The following is a 21,994-nucleotide window of genomic DNA, read 5'->3' as shown; positions in this document are numbered from 1 at the left end:
CTATCCTTTATCCGTTTTCCCCCAGCCTTCAGTCCCCTGCTCACCCACAACTGACCCTTAACAATGTCGCCAAATTCTAATCAACGTCTAAATTCTATCGCTTTCTTGTAAATCTCTTTCGGCCAAATTCTGGTGTACCCTCCCCTCTTTTTCTTTCAGCTTTTGTACATATGATTAGCCTGTTAATTTGGCATTAATTCAGACTTAATTCTACTTAATGATTTTTTTTTTTTTTTATATAGGTTCTTAACATTCTTTCTCTTTTTTTCTCTTCAACTAGGCTTGGCATTTTGTGATTAATAACTTCTCCATCTATATTTGTTTTATTTTACTTTCATTTGTAACATTTATATACATGTATCCTGTTTTGCTGCTTGGCGCATTCAGGTACACGTACTGTTTTCCTATTTTTCTCTTTCTTTTTTTTTTTTTTCCCTTCCACTACTTTGTTTTCATATTACACACACACACACACGAAATGAGAGTTGGAACAGGTGTCAGTCTAGTTATTTTGTGCTCCTACATTTACTTAATATTCAAGTATAATTAAACAACGAAGTATAAAGTATTTGGGGTATTCTGAAAGCTAAAGATGTCATCTGCACAGCAGAGACAACTATTGGACCCGAATCTTTGAGGTAAATTTACTTTTGATAACTTTAGATTGACATAGTTATATACTTTAGCAGTAGTGATCAGTAGCACTTGGAACATACCACTTAAAGTGAATACCAACCTAAAGCAGCTAAATGGTTAATCCCTGCCTCAAGCAACGAGGCACCAACCCTCTGCCTTTTGTTCTCTGAGAAGAGAAAGTAGTTACAGTCGTTTACTGTATACTTGTTCGAGTTTCACAAGGTCAAGCTAAATGGGATTGTCCATGCATACAATATGGAAATCTATTTACGGAGCGCTTACAAATTCACCCCACTTGATCAGTGTTCATATAATTTTCGAAAACATTTAAGCCAGCCTGCAAAGTAAACAAAATCTTCTGCGATTCTCTAAAAGACTATAGTTGTGGAATCCTGAAAAATTGTATTGCCCTTTTTTCTGGAAATTTTGCGCTTAACTAAAACTGTCAGGTTCCGACGTTGAATATATGAACAGAGATCGCGCAGACGCTGGCAGACGCACTAGAAATGCTAATCTCCTTCATGAGAACGATGAAGCTATGAGAGAACTAAAGAGGCAAAAAAGCACGCGGAAAGCTAGAAGGGCTAGAAGGACAAGACATAGATCTGGCACAGAGTCCCCCCTGTAAGGGATATACCTGGGGACCCAGGTAGGGATACATCCAGCGGATCGGATACAGATAACACTGATGACAAGGAAGAACCACTACAGGGGACCCCAGTTGACCAATTCTTAAAACTGCGTGACATCCTTGAGAAATATATGGCCAAGAAGACCAACAGAATCACTGCTGTCACTCGCACAGGCATTATTAGAATAGGGTCGAAAATGGAGGGCATTGTTTACCATCTGCATACAGATAACGAGAAAATGTCGGCCAAATCAGACCTACTCACACAAGAACGGGAAAACAAAATGCTACAACGCCCCCGTTCTTTTGCCGAGGCATTGAGGAATGGCACTTCATCGCTCAACGAAGAGGTCCCTGTGCAAAAAAATACTATCAGGAAATCTGACAAAAGAACAGCTAAATCACACGTTATCCTGGCAAAACCCCACACAGGATATGCAACTAACAACTAGCGACACAGTTAAGGATGTCTTAACTAGCAAAGCAATCTCAAGGAGCACATGAAAATCCTAAAGATCAAAAGCATAAGAAAAACCAGGCCTGGTGTTATCATTGAAACGGATACTAGGGAGGAGGCACTCACTATACTAAAGAGTTCAGAAATCTCCAACATAGGACTGAAGGCGGAAACGCCAAAACGAAAAGGACCTTCCATTATCCTCTTTGGTCTGGACAAGAGTACTACTCCTCAAGAGCTAAAGGAGGAAATATACTACAAAAACCTTAGCGCACACACAGCAGAGGACAACGTTGATGCTGACATTATACCAAAACATATCACGAAGTCTAAGTCAGCTGCTACAATTAACTGGGTAGTCGAACTTTCCCCCAGAGCGTGGAAGGTTATTAGCCAACATGAGAGAATCTACATCGGATGGGGAAGCCACCGATTCAAGGAGTATGTTCCAGTTCCCAAATGTTTCAGGTCTCTGCAATTTGGACACACATCGCACACCTGCAACCAACGGGTCCCAACGTGTGGTCACTGTACGCAGCAGGGACAGGAGTTCAAAGACTGCCCTAAAAGGAAGGAACCAGCAGCTTGTGCAAACTGCAAACGGTCTAAAATACCCCACCTGCACTCCGTCAGGGATGCAAACTGCCCTGTATATATAAAATTTAAGAGAATATACCAAAATAGAACCAATTATGGATAGACGGTCCACCCAACCACCAACACGGAAGAAGCTGAATTTCTTGCAGATTAATGCACAGCATGCCAGAGCAGTGGTTGAACAAATTAAATTAAAAACAGAGGAAGAAAATATTGACATAATTATGCTCCAGGAGCCTTATGCCTACAAGTGTAAGGTCACAGGTTATCCAGCTTCATACAAAATCATTCAAGGTACTACAGATGCACCACGGGCCGCAATCCTAGTCAGTAACACTGAAATCTCTGTAACTAAAGTAGCTCCACTTTGTACATCCTTTAGTGCCTGTGCTCAAGTTCTTACTGCCATGGGATCCTTACATCTGCTCTCACTCTATAGCAGACCTGGTGAAGACATCTCAATTGCGATCGCCATAATACAAACAGCACTTGACCTTCTCCCAGGGGGGTAAGCTACTCATAGCCATGGACGCGAATTGTCGCTCCCCCCTGTGGCATAGTCAAACACCTGATCGTGCGGTCACTCGAAATGGGGAGGAACTTGAAAACTTCATCCTTGTCTCCAGACTACAAGTACTCAACCAGCCTGGAAATCTCCCCACATACAGAAGCACCCTCTGGGAAAGTACCATCAACATCACCCTGACCACGCTGACTATTTCTGGAAAGTTCAGCAGGTGGAAGGCTAATGAAGCATCGACTACTTCTGACCACAGAGCAATCACCTATTCTCTTGGCCGCTCCGTGGATCGCATTCCCCCAATACCAAGGGATGAAGTGCGATTCTGCACAAAGAAAGCTGACTGGCCACGCTTTCAAGCCAAACTTGTAAGAAGACTTCATGAAGATTCTTCACAACTGAATCACATAACCTCTGAGGACTGTGCAGTTTCCCTCTCCAAGACCATCAAAGAGGCCTGTGCTATGGCAATCCCCAAGAGAAGGCCCTTCAAAAACGTAGTCCCTTGGTGGAATGCTGAACTACAAGATATGAGGAAGAGAGTCCACCAAGCTCATAAAACTTTTCAGAGAGCCTGTGCTCACCTCCCACCCTTGGAGGTCCAAGCCGCAAAAGACAGTTACACTACCATGATTAGACGCTGCAAAAAAGCCTCATGGCAGAATTTCGTCTCGATCACAGGAAATGATAACCCCTGAGGAGTTGTCTATCGTATCGTTGTGAACAAACTCCCTAGAGGTGAAGTCCTCAGTACAACTGTAAAGCCTGATGGTTCTTCCACCTTCACGTGGGAGGACTCTGTCCATAACATGCTAATGCCCTCTTTCCAACAGATGATGCACAGCTAACTGAAGAGCAACTACAGATTGTTACCGCTAACGATTCTTATACAACAGAAAATACTGAAGAACAATTTACAAATGACAATCTAAAAGCCACACTGGACAAAACTAAAGAAAATGAAACTCCTGGCAATGACCTCCTCGAGGTGGATGTTATCAAGAAATTTGCAACCTACTTCCCTAACACCATGCTCGCCACTTTCAACAGATGCCTAATGGAAGGCCACTTTCCTGCTATCTGGAAGGAGGCATGCCTTAAACTCATCTTGAAGAACCCAGACAAACCACCTGAAGAGCCAAAATCTTACAGGCCAATTGCTCTCTTGCCAGTCCTAGGCAAATTCCTGGAAAGGCTTCTGCTCAGCAGGTTGTCAAAATGCTACTCTAAAGAAAACCTCATTTCTCCACTTCAGTACGGTTTCAAAGCTGGTTGCAGCACTGAAGATGCTCTTCTTAAATTAATATCTACTGTTTCAAGCACTCAAGGCAAGTATGTGCTAGCCATCACAGTTGACTTTGCTGGAGCGTTTGATCGGCTGTGGTGGCCAAGTATTCTCAGAAGACTCCGACAAGCCAAAGCACCACTCAACCTTTATAGCTGTGTCAAGGAGTACCTGAGACACCGCACTGTCCATGTTAGTACCAGGTACAAGTCTGTCACTAGCCATTTCTCACGAGGCTCTCCCCAGGGCTCGGTCCTGGGGCCTTTTGGTCCATCGTCCTGGACGAGTTCCTTGGGATGGACTTGGGGATGACTCAACCACTTGTGTTTGCTGACGATTTGGTTTTGGTGGTGCATGGTGACACGAGCTGATTTAGAGGAGAGAGCAAATTGTGCACTAACTAAGCTCCAGGATTGGACAGCCATTCACCGACTAAAGACCTCGGGAGAGAAAACCAAATCTATATTGCTCAAGGGAATGCTCCGACTACGAAGACCACTGGTTATCAAAATTGACAACACCTCCATAAAATTATACCCAGAAATCAAGTATTTAGGAATCGTCTTAGATATGAAGCTAAATTTCCATCCTCACTTTTTTTTTATGAGAACCCCAAACACGAGAGGTATTATAACCTATAGTACTTAGTACCATGCTTGGGTTGGAGGTTGAGAAGACGAAAGAAGATATTTGTTGATATTGGACTTGAACTTCTGTAGATTGTAATTTTCAGGAAATACGTATGAAGGAAGGTTGTTCCAGAAAACGGCAGTTGAATGAATAAATGAGGAAGATGAAAAGTTGGTTCTGTGGGTTTGAAGTTGGACAGTAAATGGATGTTGGCTGGTGGCGGCACGTGTTCGGACTGTTTTGAAAGAGAGAGCGGGAATTATAGAAGCCAATTCAGAAGAACAGTGCCCATGGACGTATCTGTAGAAGAGGCATGCAGCAGAAACAGTGCGTCTATGAGAAAGCGAGTGGAGAGACTCTGTTAGAGATGAATCATTAATTAACCTAACTGCCCTCTTCTGAATGGAATCAAGAAGCCTGAGAGAGGTTTTGGGGGCACCACCCCAGATGTGGGAACAATATGCCATGGCAGGGCGGATTTGCGATTTATACAGAGTGAGCAGCTGTTTGGGAGAAAAGTAACACCGAGAGCGAAAGAGAAAACCAAGTTTTTTAGATGCAGAGGAAGCAATATTTGTAATGTGCTTGTGCCAAGAGAGATTAGAAGTCAGGGTAATCCCAAAAGAGATATATCATTTTGCCTAGAAATCGGAGTGTCACTAAAGATAAGCATAGGAGCAGAAGAATCCTTTTTGCGAGATATAAGACAAGATTGAGTTTTAGAAGGGTTGAAATAGACTAAGTTGTCTTTGCCCCACTGTAGAATTACCTGAAGATCGGCATTTAAGGAATTGGCAGCAGATTTTCGAGAACTTCGAAGCTGATTGAGCTGGACAAGGTTTCTCAAAATGGAAAGTTGAATGCAATGTGCTATCATCGGCAAAACTATGGATAGGATTTCCAGTCAATGGAAGAAGGTCATTGATATACAAGAGGGAAAGAGTGGGGGAAAGAACTGAACCTTGGGGGACACCGGCATTAGTGGAGAAGTTAGAAGACAGAGAGCCATCTACCATCACCCTTAGTGAGCGATCAGAGAGAAAACTGGATAACCAATTACTAAAAACAGTTGGCAAACCATAAGATGGAAGCTTGTTTAGAAGACCTTTATGCCAAACACGATCAAAAGCCTTTGAGATGTCAAGAGCAACTACTTGTGTTTCACCGAACCTTTCCATTGAATTAGTCCATAAATGGGTAACATAAGCCAGAATATCACCAGTGGATCGACACTGACGGAATCCATACTGGCGATCGTTGATCAGACGGAAGGTTTCTAGGTAGTTTAAGAGTTGGCGGTTAATTAATTTCTCCATTACTTTAGAAAGAGTTGAAGTAATAGCAATGGGCCAATAATTGGATGGGAGGGATTTGTCTCCCTTTTTAGGAACTGGCTGGATATGAGCAAATTTCCAAGCAGAAGGAAAAACACCTTTGGAATAAGAAAGTGAAAAAAGGCGGCAAAGAATAGGAGTAAGTTCAGGAGCACAGGTTTTGAGAACAAGTGGAGAAATACCACCAGGACCTGGAGCTTTCTTAGCATCAAGATTCATCAAAATCCTTCTGATATCCTTTTGACGGAAGACCACAGGAGGCATTGAATGGAGCATGTTAGGAATGGTGGGAGGTGTTTTACCAAGATCATTAATACATGAGCTCGAAGAAAAATGGGATGCTAGCAGGTCAGCTTTATCCTTGGCTGATGTGACAACAGAACCATCTGGTTTGGACAAAGGTGGGAGCAGAGATGGGCAAAAGTTGCGGCCAATAGCTTTGGCAAGAGACCAGAATGCTCGGCTACCATTAGGGCAAGAAGCAAGTTTTCTACTCTTAGCCTGTTCAAACTCTAGTTTGGACTGGTTAATAACTGCTTTACAATTGTTGCGAGCTTTGGTGTAGGCAGAAAATGAAACTGAAGAATTAGAAACAAGCCAATTACGATATGCAACATTCTTCTCTTGGACAGCCTTAGCACATTTATTGGAAAACCAAGGTTTAGATAAAGGACGAGATTTTAAAGTGGAGTGTGGGATAAAGGATTCCATTCCTGCAAGAATAATTTCACTGACACAATCTGAGCAAACGTTGACATCAGAAGTTTTGAAACAGTAATCAGACCAAGGAAAAGAAGAAAAGAAGTCTCGCAGGTCATCCCATTTTGCATTCTTGTAATGCCAAACAATACGAGGTTCGGAATAGCCATGAGATAAAGGTTCCATTGGAGAAGCGCCAATCACCAAGTTGTGATCTGATGTACCTAAAGGACCACTCGCTTTGACTGTATACTTAGAAGGGTTGTTTGTGAGAAAAAGACCAAGCGTATTGGCTGTATGATTAGGATTGTCTGGTATTCTGGTAGGTAAATGAACAATCTGTGCTAGGTCATTAGTAATTGCAAAAGCCTCAGCATTTCAACCTGCTGGGTCGGTGTGACTAGAAAACGGAAGCCAGCTGGAGTTATGAACGTTAAAATCACCAAGGAAAATTACCTCACTGTTAGGAAAGTTGGACTGGAGAAAGTCAAGTTGCAAAGAGAGGAAGTCAAAGAGTTCCAAGTGATTAGTGGAGTTGGGAGAACGGTAGAGACAACAGATGAATTTTACACAATGAGGTAGAGAGATTTTAAGCCAGAGAAGATCAAAGAGAGGAGATTCCAAATTGCCAAGTCTCTGATAGGGAATATCAGAACGGACATATGCACAAGTACCACCTTTGAGGCGAAAGGAATCATACAGCAAATAATTTGGACATCTGAGATGAGCAGTAGTTAAATCAACTGATAACTGAGATTCAGTCAGGAAAAGTACATGGGGTTTGGAAGACTGCAAGTGGAAATGGACATCGTTGAGATTAGAATTGAGACCACGTATATTTGTGAAATGAATTAGGAAGTCCTTGGGAGGTTTAGATCTTTTCGCAGATAAGCTTGCTCTATTATTTTGACAATTCATGGTGTATTCAATAGTAAGAAAAAGTGGGTGGGACATGCTGTATGAAGTAATGAAATTTTTGGATATGGCGTACATGTGGTAAGAATATACCCAGATCCTTGACATAACGTGGCCTCGACAATGCTCCCCGCATACACACTACTCGAACTCCCTCCAGTCACTATCTGGCAGAGTAGAGGTAGCAAGATTATACACTAGCTGATCCGGAAGCTTCCTAGAGAGTTACCAATAGGTTCAGTCCGGTGTACTAACTAGCGGCCGGCCTGCGAACACCGTTTTAGAGCTGTACCCTCGAAATGAAAGGAATATTGGATCTCGCCACGACATTCATCATAACCTCAAAAATCATCAATCATACTGCATGATGGAAGAGATAGGGAAGGGTTGGCCGGAACTTAACTCTAGAGACTAAACATGGGTTCCACCACTTCAAGCCTCCAATAAGCAAAGTGGTGGTATTTCACCGGTTGATGAGAGTCATCTACCACCTAGTCATCTACCACCACTTGAAATATATGTCACAGAAAATAAAAAAATACTCTGTCATGATCATCCGTATAAGCTGTGCAGACTGGGGCCTTAAGCGCTGGGCTCTGGCCCTCATCTATGCCATATTTGTGCCAATAGCTTGCTATGGAGCCTCAGTATAGTGTACTAGGGCCTCCCTCGACCGAAATCGCCGTAAACTAGACTCCATACAGCGTTCTATGCTCCTTGCCGTAACAAGGGCGTGCCGTACATAAGTACCCCAGCTCTACAGGTGCTAGCTGGATGTATACCTCTACACCTAGAGGTAATAAGAAGAGGATTATATCAACGATTGAAGAAGAGTATTCCCACCGAAACAGCAGGCATCACTCTTAACCTTGATAACAACCCCAAACAGGAAAGGAAGAGAATCTCTGAAATTATGTACAGGACCTGGCAAGAGACAGGGGACACCACCAACAAAGGATTGATAACCAAAACGTTCATTCCCTCTGTGAACCTCATCAGTCCAAAGCCGCCTCCCTGGTACTCACCAGGCCTCCATACTACATTTCTATTTACAGGCCATGGACCCTTTAAAGCGAAGCTAACATCCCTAGGCATAGAAGAAGATCCGCTGTGTCACTGCAGGGCTGAAGAAACATGGGATCACGTGATGTATGATTGCCATGAATATGACGAGTTCCGGCTAAAGTTTGCCACTAAAATGCAAGAAAATCCCCGGCATTGTGAGCACCTGATTATAATGGACAAGCAGCGCTATGCCACCTTTACAGAGTTTGCACAGTCTGTCTCCACTGTTAGACGGGTTAGGCACCCAAACACCACCCATTGAAGATCAAAGTAAGAAACTTTCTGGATATGACAGTCCTCTCAGGAGAAGAGAAAAAAAAAAAAAAAAACACTCCTTCCTTCCTTCGTCCCAGGAGTGACAGAACCTACACCAGCACAGCTCAGCTGCTGCCTTTAGGCCTCCCTAGCCACGCTCCCTTGTGTGGTCCTTTGCCTCCACTCCCTGGCGGGAGGGGGAGTTCATCCCTGGTGTCCTCCCCCTCGCCACCCCTCTTTTTCACTCTGGTGGGGCATGGGCCTGCTCCACTGACTTGGGGTCATCTTCCCTATGGACCCCATATCTGTCTTTTCCCCCCAGTCTTCAGTCTCCCTCCCCTTCTCTAACTTACAACTAGTGTCTGAATCAACTCCAAATTGTTTGAGCCCTACACCCAAAAACTTAACAACATCAAATCGCCCAACTAGTACTCCCTTTGTTTTGGCTGACCCCTATCTATAGCGGTTTTTTTTTTTTTTTTTATTTTTTTAGTTCCTTGCCACTGAAATCTCAGGAAATTAGGTGGCAGGACCTGCCAGAGTAAATAACTAAGTAGTGTACCTGGTCTGCCTCCACGGGGCGGAGTGGGGCACGTTGGGTCCCATTAGGGGTCCAGCGGCTAAATGACCTGATGAACAATGGTACACGACACTACACAAATACAAAATCCATATACTTTTAAACCTCTGGCATTGACAGTGTTCTGTTTCACACCCACAATGTATAGCACGCGGAGATAAGGGGAACCCCTGGTGCCGTTTGACACTACACACGCACACACACCAGTGCAATCAGTATCACCTTTTGATAAAATTAAATTTACTAAAATACCTTTGCACAGAGGTAAAGAAGATTAACATCAGGATCATAAAATGGGAACAGAATTCCATTACTTGTATCCAAGACTTCAAGAGTTATTGGTTCAGAAAGAGCAGCCTAAAAAATAACAACAAATAAAAGAATTAAAAAAGATGTATATTTTATCAACCAGTATTTCATAAGAAAATGAATGTTTATTATGGAAACTTGGAGAAAAGTTAAGGATACCTAAGATATTTCATAAAAGTTAAATTCAAAATAGTTCTTCTCAAGAAATATCTTTTGGAACATTTAGAAAAATATTTTACAAATATATGTTTGCACCAGTGTTAGTACCCCCCACCACACAGCATGGACACAAAAAAAAAAAAAAAAAAAAGACAAAAGATGTACTGTGTACACCATTCAGTATCTTGGGGTAAAATAGCAAGATATAGTTTAAATTATGTGCCTCATAGTTTTGCTCTTTATTATTCTTTATTAAAAGAAAGAATTATCCAAAAGTAATTATTTTGCTATTGCTAAATTTCCAATGCACAAGTGAGGAATGAGAGACATTGAAGCCAAAACCAAAGTGCTACTGAAAATTAACATAGGATTTGATCCTGTATTGAAGTGCATGGTGTACATGGTATACAAAATGTAGTGCATTTTGCATACCATGTAGAATCAACAGGACTGTTTAGTTCAGGTAGGTAGACAGGAACCTTGAATTTTTCGGAAACTGCTTTTGGTTTTTGTTATTTGGTTTTTTTTTTATATAGGAGTATTAGCAACTAAGGCCATATTGCTCCGGGGATATGCGGTGGTCATTCCCTGACCTTTCCACATCCTCCGTATTTGGTGGTCACAGGCTCGAACCCCGGTCTAATCAAGAAGCATGTGCTACGCACTGCTGCTCCTGCTCACCTGGCTACCGAAACTGCTTTCCCCACTTCTGTTTTCTGTCTATTAGCTCACTCTCAGCTTTCAGGTGGTAGATGACTTTCATCAACCGGTGAAATACCATCACTTTGCTTATTGGAGGCTTGAAGTGGTGAAACCCATGTTTAGTCTCTTGAGCAAAGTTTCCTGCATCCCCCTCCCCCCATACTTCTCCTTTTGCTCTTTATTATTATCAACCCATGCACAGTACTAAGTACTATAGGTTTTGATACCTTTCGTGTTTGGGGTTTTCATAAAAAAAAAAAAGATTTACTAATATGTGGTTAATTTTAATTTAACATTCTCAGAGTTTTTTGAGTCCATGTACATCCATCACATTAAACAGAAAAGAATTAGTCTTTCCAACTGAACGAAAACTTTAGCGCAACAATAAATATGGAAAAAGGTGCTAGAGTGTCAACTTTAATGAGTCACTACTCAACAATGTGGAACAACAAGACTATGGTGCTCTTTCTGACAAGATAATACTTTGAATGTAGTATCATTTGCAGAAGGACAAACTAAGGGCAGAGGCAAACTTCAGTTTTCCTTTTCCAAAATTATATGTCCATATTAAATTTTATTAAATTTCCTCACTCTGCAGCATGCTTTCATAAATATGAATGCATATGAAAATAAATTAATGTTTCTGTTACAACATTTACAAGATTTTCTTTCATTTTGTGGATTATCCGGGTTTTTGATTACTTAGGCAATTCATTCAAAACATCCTGATAACTGGAAGACTATTATATAGTAATTTTTTTTTAACAGATTTTTGAAAAAGCAAAATTCAAATGTTTATAAAATTGGCAACACATTAATAATTTTTTCCAAAAACTTTAATAGTGCCAGCATTGCTAACATAAAATGTCATACTGCTTTTAATAATCCCTTTTTTTTTTTTTTTTTTTTTTTTGGAAAAATATGTTTTTTACATTTCTACTATTCCTTGCACTCTATGTTAAGCCAGGTGGATAATTTTTAACTTGAACTAAAAAATCAGTTATCATTTGGGCTGAAAATGAAACTAAGGGGATGCTACTGAGTTTATAGACATGATGCCGGCTGCAGACAAATAATGGAACTACTTAGCTGTGCAGGTTTTATAATTTTTTTTTTTTTTGTATCAGTTGGTTATGTTGTAACTACAGCAATATGAAATAACAGCATCAACAAGCCTGTAAACAAACAATTCCATTTCATTTTTGTTCACATTTCTCTATAATATTAGTTAAAAATTCAATTTGAAAGTGCTCAGGATCTACAGGGGGCTAAGATCATTATTTCTATAAGAAAATGCTGTAAACATACATGGGTATGTCAGACATTGCCACACAAATTGTGCATTCCTCCTCAGGTAAGTAAATATCCAGCTGACCTTTGAATTTCTTCAAAAAGTTCAGGGACTTACTTGTATCTTCAAATTGAGGTGTCACAGTAAATCACTTGTTTGGTAACTCATCTAGAAATAATAATGCATGAATCACCCATTCATCTACCCTCAGTCTGAATTGCATTTTGCTACATTAAATCACTAAATAGAATGTGTTTTACATGTTTTATCACATTTTAAAATAATTTTTGAGCAGCATGTTAAAATGATTTACTGAGCGGCAAATCTTCAGAACAGCTTTTGGAAAAGAGCTATGTGTTGTTTGAAGACTTTTCAATATTCTTCAAAGTTTAAAGAGGGCCACTTGTCCATAAAAAGTGTTCTGAGCTCTGGCTACCCTTCAACTTCAAAAACCAATGATTCAACTGCTCATGTTCTTGATCTAATCAGGAACAACGGATATTTAACTATCCATGAAGTTGCTGATAAAATTATGGAACATGTCTCATTTCTTATGGAACGTGTCAATCAATTTTCACACAAGATTTGGGAATGTAATGTGTTTCATACAAGTCTGTGCCTCACATCCCCACTGATGATCAGAGAGAGCAGCAGGTTCCTGCACGTCAGACTTTTAATCAATGTGATAATGCTGATCGGGGTTCCCTTTAAGCAGCAGTTTTTTCGAGCAAGCACTACATTCTGGAATGTAGTGCCAGCCTGCCAGAGACTCCTTCTCGTAAAGTGTTTTCATATTTGTATTATTGGAATAGAAATTATGCTTTATACTGATTAGTATTAGTCATATAGTGCAAGGAAGCGACAGGTTTTTGGTGCAACAGAAACAAAAAAAAAAAAAAAAAAAAAAGGTAGATAAGAAAATACAAATTATGTGCATTCCTCCTCAGGTAAGTAAATACCCAGCTGAGCTTTGAATTTCTTCAAACTGCCAGCTTCAACTATCTGCAAAGGCAATTTGTTCCATCAATCCACAGCTCACTGGCTAAAAAAAACTTCGTACAATCTAGTCTACGCTTCTCATGTAATTTGAAGTTATCACCCCTAGTGTCAAAATTCTTTATAACAGTGAAAATTCTGCCTTCAATCATTTTACTAATCCCCTCTCAAAGCCTTATAAAATTAGTTGCCAAGCTCTGTAGCCCATATAATCAAAGTTTTTCCTCATATGGTCACCATGCAAGTTGCTATTCTTTGGACCCTTTCAAGAAGTGCAATGTCTTTTTTCAGATGGGGTCTCTATACTTGGACACAGTATTCCAAATGCAGTCTTAACAACTGCCTTACAGTGTGATTATAACTTTCCTACCTCTAAAGGATATTGTCTGATAAATTATCGATAGGACACCATGGGCTTTCCTGGCCGCCTGTTTACACTGCTCAGAAAACTTTCTATTTGCCCGTATCGTAACTCCCAGTATACTTTCTTCCTCTACTATTTCAACCCCATCAAGTGTATAAGCTATTTCCCAAGTGTAAGAACTTGCATTTTGCTACATTAAATCATAGTTGCCACTTTTCTAACCATTCTAGAAGCCTCTTCAAGTCATCCTGAATGAGAGTTGCTTAGTACTGATCATTAACACTCTCCTAATCTTTATGTTGTCTGCAACATATGGTTAGGAATTACATGTGCAGGAAAACTCTGAAGAACCACAACACAAACAATTCAAAGAAATATTTTTAGGGAAATGTACCTCATCCACACCAATAAGAGATTGCATGTCTTTACTCTCATGTAAAGAATGAAAGGGTGTATAAGCATTATTTTCCAAACATTCACTCTGCTTATAAAATTTGTCAAACTGCCAAGGATAGTTTCATAAAGTTAATTTTATATTCGTAAGATTTATTTAATAAAATAATTATAATTATCTGTTATTAGATTGCTTATTTTTCCAATAGAGGTGGAAAAATCACATGTAATTATTATTATTGATGATTATAATTGTTAATTATTTTTTATGGCAACCAGCTGTTTAACGGTGTCAGGTAAGTGCAAAAAGTGATATTCATTCAATGCACCCAGGAAAAAAAATTAGAGGGAACTATGCTGCTGATAATACACAAAGTTTCTCCCAACATTACTGGTGACAAATAATGGGTATGTAGCTATAATCTGAAACAAATGCCCAGCCCTCTCAAAGAAAGACTATCTTCTTGAAGTTCCAAAAAAAAAGCAAGACAATCTCAAATCAAATGTGAAGATCAAGCTTATCGTATTTTCTGACTCACTAGGCATTGTTCGTTATGAATTTGTCCCTCCATGATCAAACATCAGGCCAGGAATACTACCAAACCATTTCTACAGCAATTGTGTACTGTTGTTCGGATAAAATGGCTGGAAAAGTATGCTTCAAAGAATTGGAACTTGCATCATGATAATGTCCCTGCACACTTGGTACTTTCCATTTAAGAATTTCTTACAAAGCACTCCATCACTGTGGTCCTCCATTTGATTTCCCTGTGATTTTTTTTTTGTTTCCCAAACTTGAAGGTCAAACTAAAGCTGTTTTTTTAAGGAAAAAAAAATTGAATTTTGAGCATTGTAAGAAAATTCTACATAATTTCATTGAAGTAATCAACTATTTGCATTTTATCATATGCTTTGGCATACTAGTCATACTGAACAAATAGAGTTAATACAGAATTGCGCAATCAAGGATTTCTTCAAGTACTCAAATTATTCAATTTATTGTTTAATTTAACTTATTCAATTTAAAGGTCTCTTCAACTGAGGCTGTAGTTAGCCATCTCAAGCATATGTTTTCCCACATGAATTATTCTGAGTTTCTCGGACATCACAACATTCAAAATGGCTCGCGAACAAACTCATATACAGGCATAATACAAAATGGTGCAATATGGTCTGAATCACTGGTGCAGCTAAAAAACCTAAAAACAAAGTCAAAAGCATCCAAAATGTAAAATAAATGCGCATGCATTAAATAATTATTGTGTCATGATGTTTCTTGATATTACACTGGTTAAAATAAGTTTAAATAAGTAATGAAAAGGAAAAATAAGTGAGCTTCTGTAAATATCAATCTCTTATATAGGGAACTTGCCATCTTCAAAAGTTGTTTCAGTGTCCAAATAGATGACACTTTTTCTGCCAAGATAGGGAAGCAGTGGCACATTGATCTATACTGAAACAAATTTTTTATTGTGAGGGAAAATAATGCTCTATATTGGGGGTGTCAAATTCATTTGGGCAGCAGGCCACTGGAAAGTATTAGCGTACCTCACGCGGGCCACACATGACCTACATATACACAACCTATATCTGATCATATGCAACGTTTTTTTTTTTTTTAATCTGGTATCTTTAAAGAGAGCCCTGCAAGAGCTTAGCACCTCGGGCCACAAGAAGTGTAAGTATGGCCATGGTTATTCCTCAGATTGGGTTAATATATGAAGTGGAGTTCCCAAGGATCAGCATTGGGACCACTGTTGTTTTAGATTTTCATAAATGTCATCAACAAAGAGATAGAGGGCATGATGTCTAAATTTGCAGATGATGTAAAGATCGGTAGAGTAGTTAATGATCACCGCCAAGCAGAACTTCTTCAGAGTAGAGTGACCTAAATAGACTTCAAGGATGGCCAGCAAAGTGGCAGCTATGCTTTAACCCTGCAAAATGCAAGGTTTTACACCTGGGGAACAGCAACTCCAAAATAACTTATACACTTGGTGGGGTTGAACTAAAGTCAGTAGTGGAAGAAAGGAACTTGAAAGTTACGATAGGGTCAGACATGAAGTTCTCCAAGCATTGTAGACAGGTTGCAAGGAAGGCCCATGGTGTCCTCTCAACGATTTATCGAACATTTGCTAGTAGAGATAAGGACATCATAATCCCATTATATAAGGCTATTGTTAGACCACACCTAACGAAAAAAACTTCGATCTTCTTGAAAGGGTCCAAAGATGGATAACCCACCTAGTGAGATCGGCAAAAGGGCATCCATATGAGAAAAGACTTTGAATGTGTGGGTTGCACAGCTTGGAAACTAGGCACCTTAGAGGATACCTGATTGAGGTGTTTAAGGCTCTGAGGCAAAAGTAAAATGAATGAGGACAAAATTTTCATGGTTATAAATGACTTTATTTTTCATTTTATTTTATTTTTTTGTTAGTTGTTGCCGCATCAGCTTCTGTGGCCATAATGCACCTCCCAAGGTTTTTGCACTACTCTAATCCAAGCCCGAGGCGGGATTCGAACCCGCGACCATAAATGACTTTAGAACTAGGAGCCATAAATTCAGGTTACGGGAGATGTTTAGACTGGATTGCAGGAAGTTTTATTTTAGCCAGCAAGTTATAAATTACTGGAATAAGTTACCTACATGGGCAGTTGAGGCTGACAGTTTGGGGAAATTCAAAGGTCAGCTGGATAGTTACCTACAGGAGAAGGGAAATGCATAGGTTGTCTATTTCCTTTTCATTTATTAATTTTATTTAATTTTATTACAGTAGACTGTTGAAATAACGGCACCCCAAATAATGGAACATTTGAGCTAGCAGAACATTGAGATAGGATGTTTACATACAGTGCAGATATCTTGCAGTGCCAAAAAAAGAAAATGGCAAGTCACGTGATTACTGTATTTGCTTACGTTCACCATTTTTAAAGTGAATTTTGTACTGATATCACGGATTATACTGCTGTTTTACATTTATTTTAAATTAAAAACCCCCCCAATGTGGCTTCTAAAGTTAATAAACCTCATACAGAGAAGATAAGAAGAACAACATTAAAGCTTAGTGACAAACTTGATATAATCCACACTATTACATTACCGATTACCAGGAAAGTTAATTTATATACCCATGTGTATTGAGTCTGTAAATTGCATGTGTTCTCTGGTCGATCTGCCTATTTTGCTGGACAAAAAACCTCAGTTTCTGGGGAGAAAACTTGCCATCTATACCTGAGACCAACTAACTCAGCCACAGAGTGAAAAAAGCCCATAAAAGTTCCTCATGTCATCGACGGGATTCAAACCCGGGCCTTTTCCACCCAGTGTGGGGAGGAAGGTGATGATAATAAACCTCACACAGAGAAGCTACCGGCGCAGACTAAACTTGATATAATAAAGAAAATAGAACAGGGCATAAGCAGGAGTGTATTAATGGCAGAATATAACATTGGATTGTCAACATGTTTATGTTTTTAATGTGCAGTTAATAAAATTGCATTCTTAATCTCCCTATTTCTTATTTAGCCTCTATTTCTGTATTAAATATATTTGAACTAAAACTTTCTAGATAACTGAAAAATCGAAATAATGGCACTTTGAATCCCCGAAGATGCCATTATTCTGAACATCTACTGTATTATTATTTTTTATTTTTTTATTTTTTTGGCTGGTGCAGCATAAGCCTTAGGCTTCCTTGCACCACATGGCCAATACTAATACTAAAACAATAAAAATATAAAATGCTTTCTCAAACACAGAATAATTCAAAGCATATTACGTGGTCAGTGAAAATGTACATAAAATTTTTTACAAGTAGAAACAGCCTATTTGATAGCATGGTTTATTCAAAATTTTTAAAATTACACAACAAGGAGTTTACTCACTTCACTTCTTAAGGCATACTGTCGTTCACTCATTCGTGAAAAACCTGTGGTAAAAATAAGACCACTCCTTAAATAAATGGCACGTTGTGGTTTTGCACCTTCATGTCCTAAGGCTTCCTGAAATACTTCAATTAATTACTAACTCAGATCATAACAACTCTTAAATAAGTATTACACAATGCATCAAAAATTTAAGAAAAATATAAAATTAAACACAAAAACAGTATATACAAACTCATAAAAATTGTTGTTTAGTTTCAATATTAGTAGTGGCAAATGTTGCAAGGATGCAAGCTTATACACAGAGGCAGATTAAGCGGTAAGCGGACTAAGCAGATGCGTAGGCCCGGAATACTAAGGGGCCCGAGGTCTTAAAATGTCTTTTCACTAGGATTCGAGGAAAATTATATTTTTTTGTATACAATCAACCCTCCTATAACGCAGTATTATTTAAGCTTTTGAAGGGAATTTATTTGAGTTTTGGCGGGATTCTAACTTTTAACTGGACATCAGGGGATGAAACTAGTATAGCATAAATAGGCCCAAATTAAGTAAATATATATATTTTTTAATTACACAAAAAAAAAAAAAATCGATCCCTACCAAAATAATAATTTGATTTAAATTTAAATACGATTTATGATATGCGGAAACAGGGCTACATATAAAATAAAAATTTGAGGTTTGTAATTTTTTTTAGTTTAAAAGCAAATTGCCCTGACAGGCCGCTATTTTTCATAATGAGATTTTTTTGTAAGAAAAACGATCATAATTCGGAAAAGGGGCCCCGAAATGTTTACTGCTTGGGGCCCCCACTTGGCTTGATCCGTCTCTGCTTATACAGCATCTGTATAAGCTCTTCCTGGCTATTCACTGACCTTCTTAGAAGGACCTTCAAGACTATTATCACCTCTTCATGGGATGCTTCATCTGCTCTCTCTTGAATTCCCACAAACCAGATGCTAATTTCCTTCCTCTTACATTCCCTGACTTTATGTAAGGGGTCTGCAGGAATAACGAATCACATAAACCAACACACTACTAACATTACTGCATTTGAAGAATCTACAATTTTCACCCAACACTTTATGAACTGAACAGTGAGGAAAACCACAGGTGCCATTTCACTTTCAGTACAGACTGTACTCATCATATTCAAATTCACATCCCTTATGTCTGAATGGTACTGTGTCTTTTTTTGGTGACTCAACCAGTACTTCAAATTCATCAAATTTGATTACTGTACTCCTAACATATGTACAAAGGGTACTAGGAAAGTTTTGCAATACAGCTTTGTTTATTTAATTTTTTCAAAGTAATTTCCTCTACATTCAATACACCTCTTCATCCTCCGAAACCAATCTTTAAACCAGTTCTGCCAAGTTTCACTAGGGAGTAAAGCACACTCGTTGTCCCAAGCCCGTAGAAGGTCCTCATCACTGGAAAACCGCCTCCCTTTTAGCTTCATTTTCACATGCGGGAACAGTGCAAAGTCGCAGGGAGCAAGGTCTGGCCTGTAGGGAGGGTGCTCGAGAAGTTTCAGTCCTGTCGTGGTCAAATATTCGGTGCAGGCTTTGGCGCGGTGAGCTGGAGCATTATCGTGATGGAGGTACCAGGTGTCCATTCTTGACTTTGGCCACAGGTTCTTCATAGATCCAATGACTTTAGGCAGGCATTGTTCAGTATACCACTTAGCTGTTACTGTCTTCTGCGTGTCCAAAATGACACGTTCCACAATTCCACTCGATTTGTAAAATACAGCTATCATTTTCTTCTTTACAGATCGGGATTTTCTGACAATTACGGGCAGATCGTAATATCCGCTGTCTTGATAGTACAGCCAAGTCTCGTCACCTGTCACGATGTTGTTCACATACCGAGATTGTCCCTTATCAAACTTTTTTAACATCTCCCGGCACCAAGTCACACGTCGTGTCATCTGCTCTTCAGTCAGTTGATGCGGCACCCAGAGAGAACAAAGTTTCTTCACGTGCAAATGATCTTGCAGAATCGAACGAATTGCTGGTGCATTTAGGCCCAAAGTATCCTCTATCTGTTGGTAGGTCACTCGCCTGTTTTCGTGAAGCATTTTCCTCACAGCAGTAACGTTTTCCTCCATAACTGACGTTCGTGGCCTTCCCGGCCTCTCAGAATCCTCCAGAGTGAAATTTCCCCTTTGGAATTCTCTATACCACCTGAATATCGTTGTACGATGTGGACAATCATCATCTAGTGCAAGAGTCATTTCTTCTAAGCACTGGTCTATGGTTAAACCATGCACGAAATTATACCGCAAAACTGTCCTTATCTCATTTCGTGACCACGATGCCATCGCAAGCACTTTACACTCTCACTACTAATGAATAACTGAGCCCATCGACTTGGCGTGGTGGCTACTATGCACGTATGAACATGTCTCAACATGCAGCAACAAGCAGCTTCCTGTGATTCATTGTTGCGTCATATTGCAAAACTTTCCTAGTACCCTTTGTACAAGCAAATATACACACTTCTTTTTGCCTTAGTAACTGTAACACAGTCCAAGTATTTGCTTGTCTCGTGAAGATTCCCAGTAGGGCTTGTAATCCACCAAGAATACCATGCTTTCCAGTTTCTGTATGTCCTAACAAACTATGTGCAAGAATCACTTGCACCTCTGCTTGCAGCAGCTACTATTAATCTGTATATCTGCCCTCTTCAAACCAGCAGTTTTCCAACCATCTAATACTATACTGAAAGTATCAGCAAATATTCTTGCATACCCTTCTATTTAAATGTATCCCATCCTTGTAAAATTCTACACCACGAGCTATGCACAGTCTCTCTGGGACCAAATTCATTGACTGAAACAAATTAAGGAAAAACAAAAATTTGTCTACTAAACTCAACCTAATACTTCTATATAAACAGACACAGCTAACCAATGCAGAAGTTTAGTTTGGCAGTCTGGATGTGTTAACTCAAATTCCAATATTAAATAAAACTTTACATTATTTATTTGGAAATTTTCCTTTTTATTTTACTTGGAAATTTTTGTTAATACCACTGATAACAATTTAATATGATCAGTGTTGTTATAAGCAAAAGAGGGCATCATTCATTAAATCAATTTCCTAGGAAGATTACGAATATTAATTAACTCATATAGAGATACTGTGACCAGCATCAAGAAACAATGTCTTTATATTTTTATGTTTAAAGTGAAAATTTTTAATAGGATGAAATTTTATTATATTAATAAAATTAATACTATATTAAAGTTTTAGTTGGTGGCCTAAAGAAATTATTTGCAGATATAAGTCACAGATCTAAATCAGAAATACTGATATACAGTGAAGATACATGTGGACATGTGTTTTTGTAAGGGGTGGCTCCTAGAACGTTAGTTCAACTCTGCCTCGTATCTCTGTGAAGATCAGTATCTCTACAAATGGGCCAGATATGTGTGTGACGTTGGTTTGTGTGTATTATGTGTATGTTCTGTTGTTCTGTTCTGGCCACTTGGCTACCCAGAATCATCAGTCACCTGGACAGATGATTCTGGGTACTCGTCCACACCACGGGAAGGTGGGCCAGTCTCAGCTAAACACGTACTGTCTCAATACGAGACTCTGATCCACCTGATGTTGCCAAAAGGTGGGCCAGATTCCTCTAGGGGCCCACTCCAGAGGAGAGAGAGAGAAAAAAAAATAAAAAAAATAAAATAAATAAATTAATTAATTTAAAAAATATATATATATATATATTTAGATTTTCCCGTGGTGCAAAAGAAAGAAAAAATAAAATAAAAAAATAAAATAAATAAATAAAAAAACCAATGTCACTGTAAAACGCGAAACAACAACAAAAAAATAATAATAATAATGATAATAAATAAATTAAAAAAATAATAATAATAATAAATAAATAAAAAAAATAATAATAAATAAATAAAAAATAAAAAAATAATAATAATAATAAATAAATAAAAAATAAAAGGGGGTGGGGGAAGAGAGAGAGAGAGAGAGATGGTGTTTTCCTTCCTGAACACAGGCCACAGAAACAAGCTCCACAGCCCATGCAGCAGGATGGGGGGGGGGGGGTGAAATACATGGTCGGTTTCAGTTCACTGCTGGGTCCTCGATGTTTGCCACTGGGGGCCTGTTAATTCTTCGTCTGCGCTTAAAGACTTCAGCTGAGTAGGTTTACAGTGCAGGGAGGTTGTTAGGGTTCTGTAGGAAGAGCTCTAGATGCTCGTCAGAGATCTGTGTACAGCTGACAAGGTTGTGTCTCAGATCAGCATACGTAA

General features: G+C 39.2%; 1 protein-coding gene across 2 annotated transcripts in view; it reads right to left on the bottom strand.

Annotated features, from left to right (window-relative positions):
* LOC150088725 (coronin-1C-like) overlaps positions 1-21,994 on the bottom strand; it is a 244,800-nt gene that overhangs the window by 102,624 nt on the left and 120,182 nt on the right. For both annotated transcript variants that reach the window (XM_090369628.1, XM_090369627.1), the window contains exons 5-6: positions 17,707-17,823; positions 9,857-9,961 (exon numbers count right to left, since the gene is read on the bottom strand). In XM_090369628.1, the coding sequence (XP_090225754.1) occupies positions 9,857-9,961; positions 17,707-17,823 (222 nt within the window). The remainder of the gene's footprint in view (positions 1-9,856; positions 9,962-17,706; positions 17,824-21,994) is intronic.

Source organism: Mastigoproctus giganteus, chromosome 3 (genome assembly GCF_048544385.1).
Source record: "Mastigoproctus giganteus isolate SK-2022 chromosome 3, ASM4854438v1, whole genome shotgun sequence".
Lineage (NCBI taxonomy): Eukaryota > Metazoa > Arthropoda > Arachnida > Uropygi > Thelyphonidae > Mastigoproctus > Mastigoproctus giganteus.
This window is presented reverse-complemented; position numbering and strand designations above follow the sequence as displayed.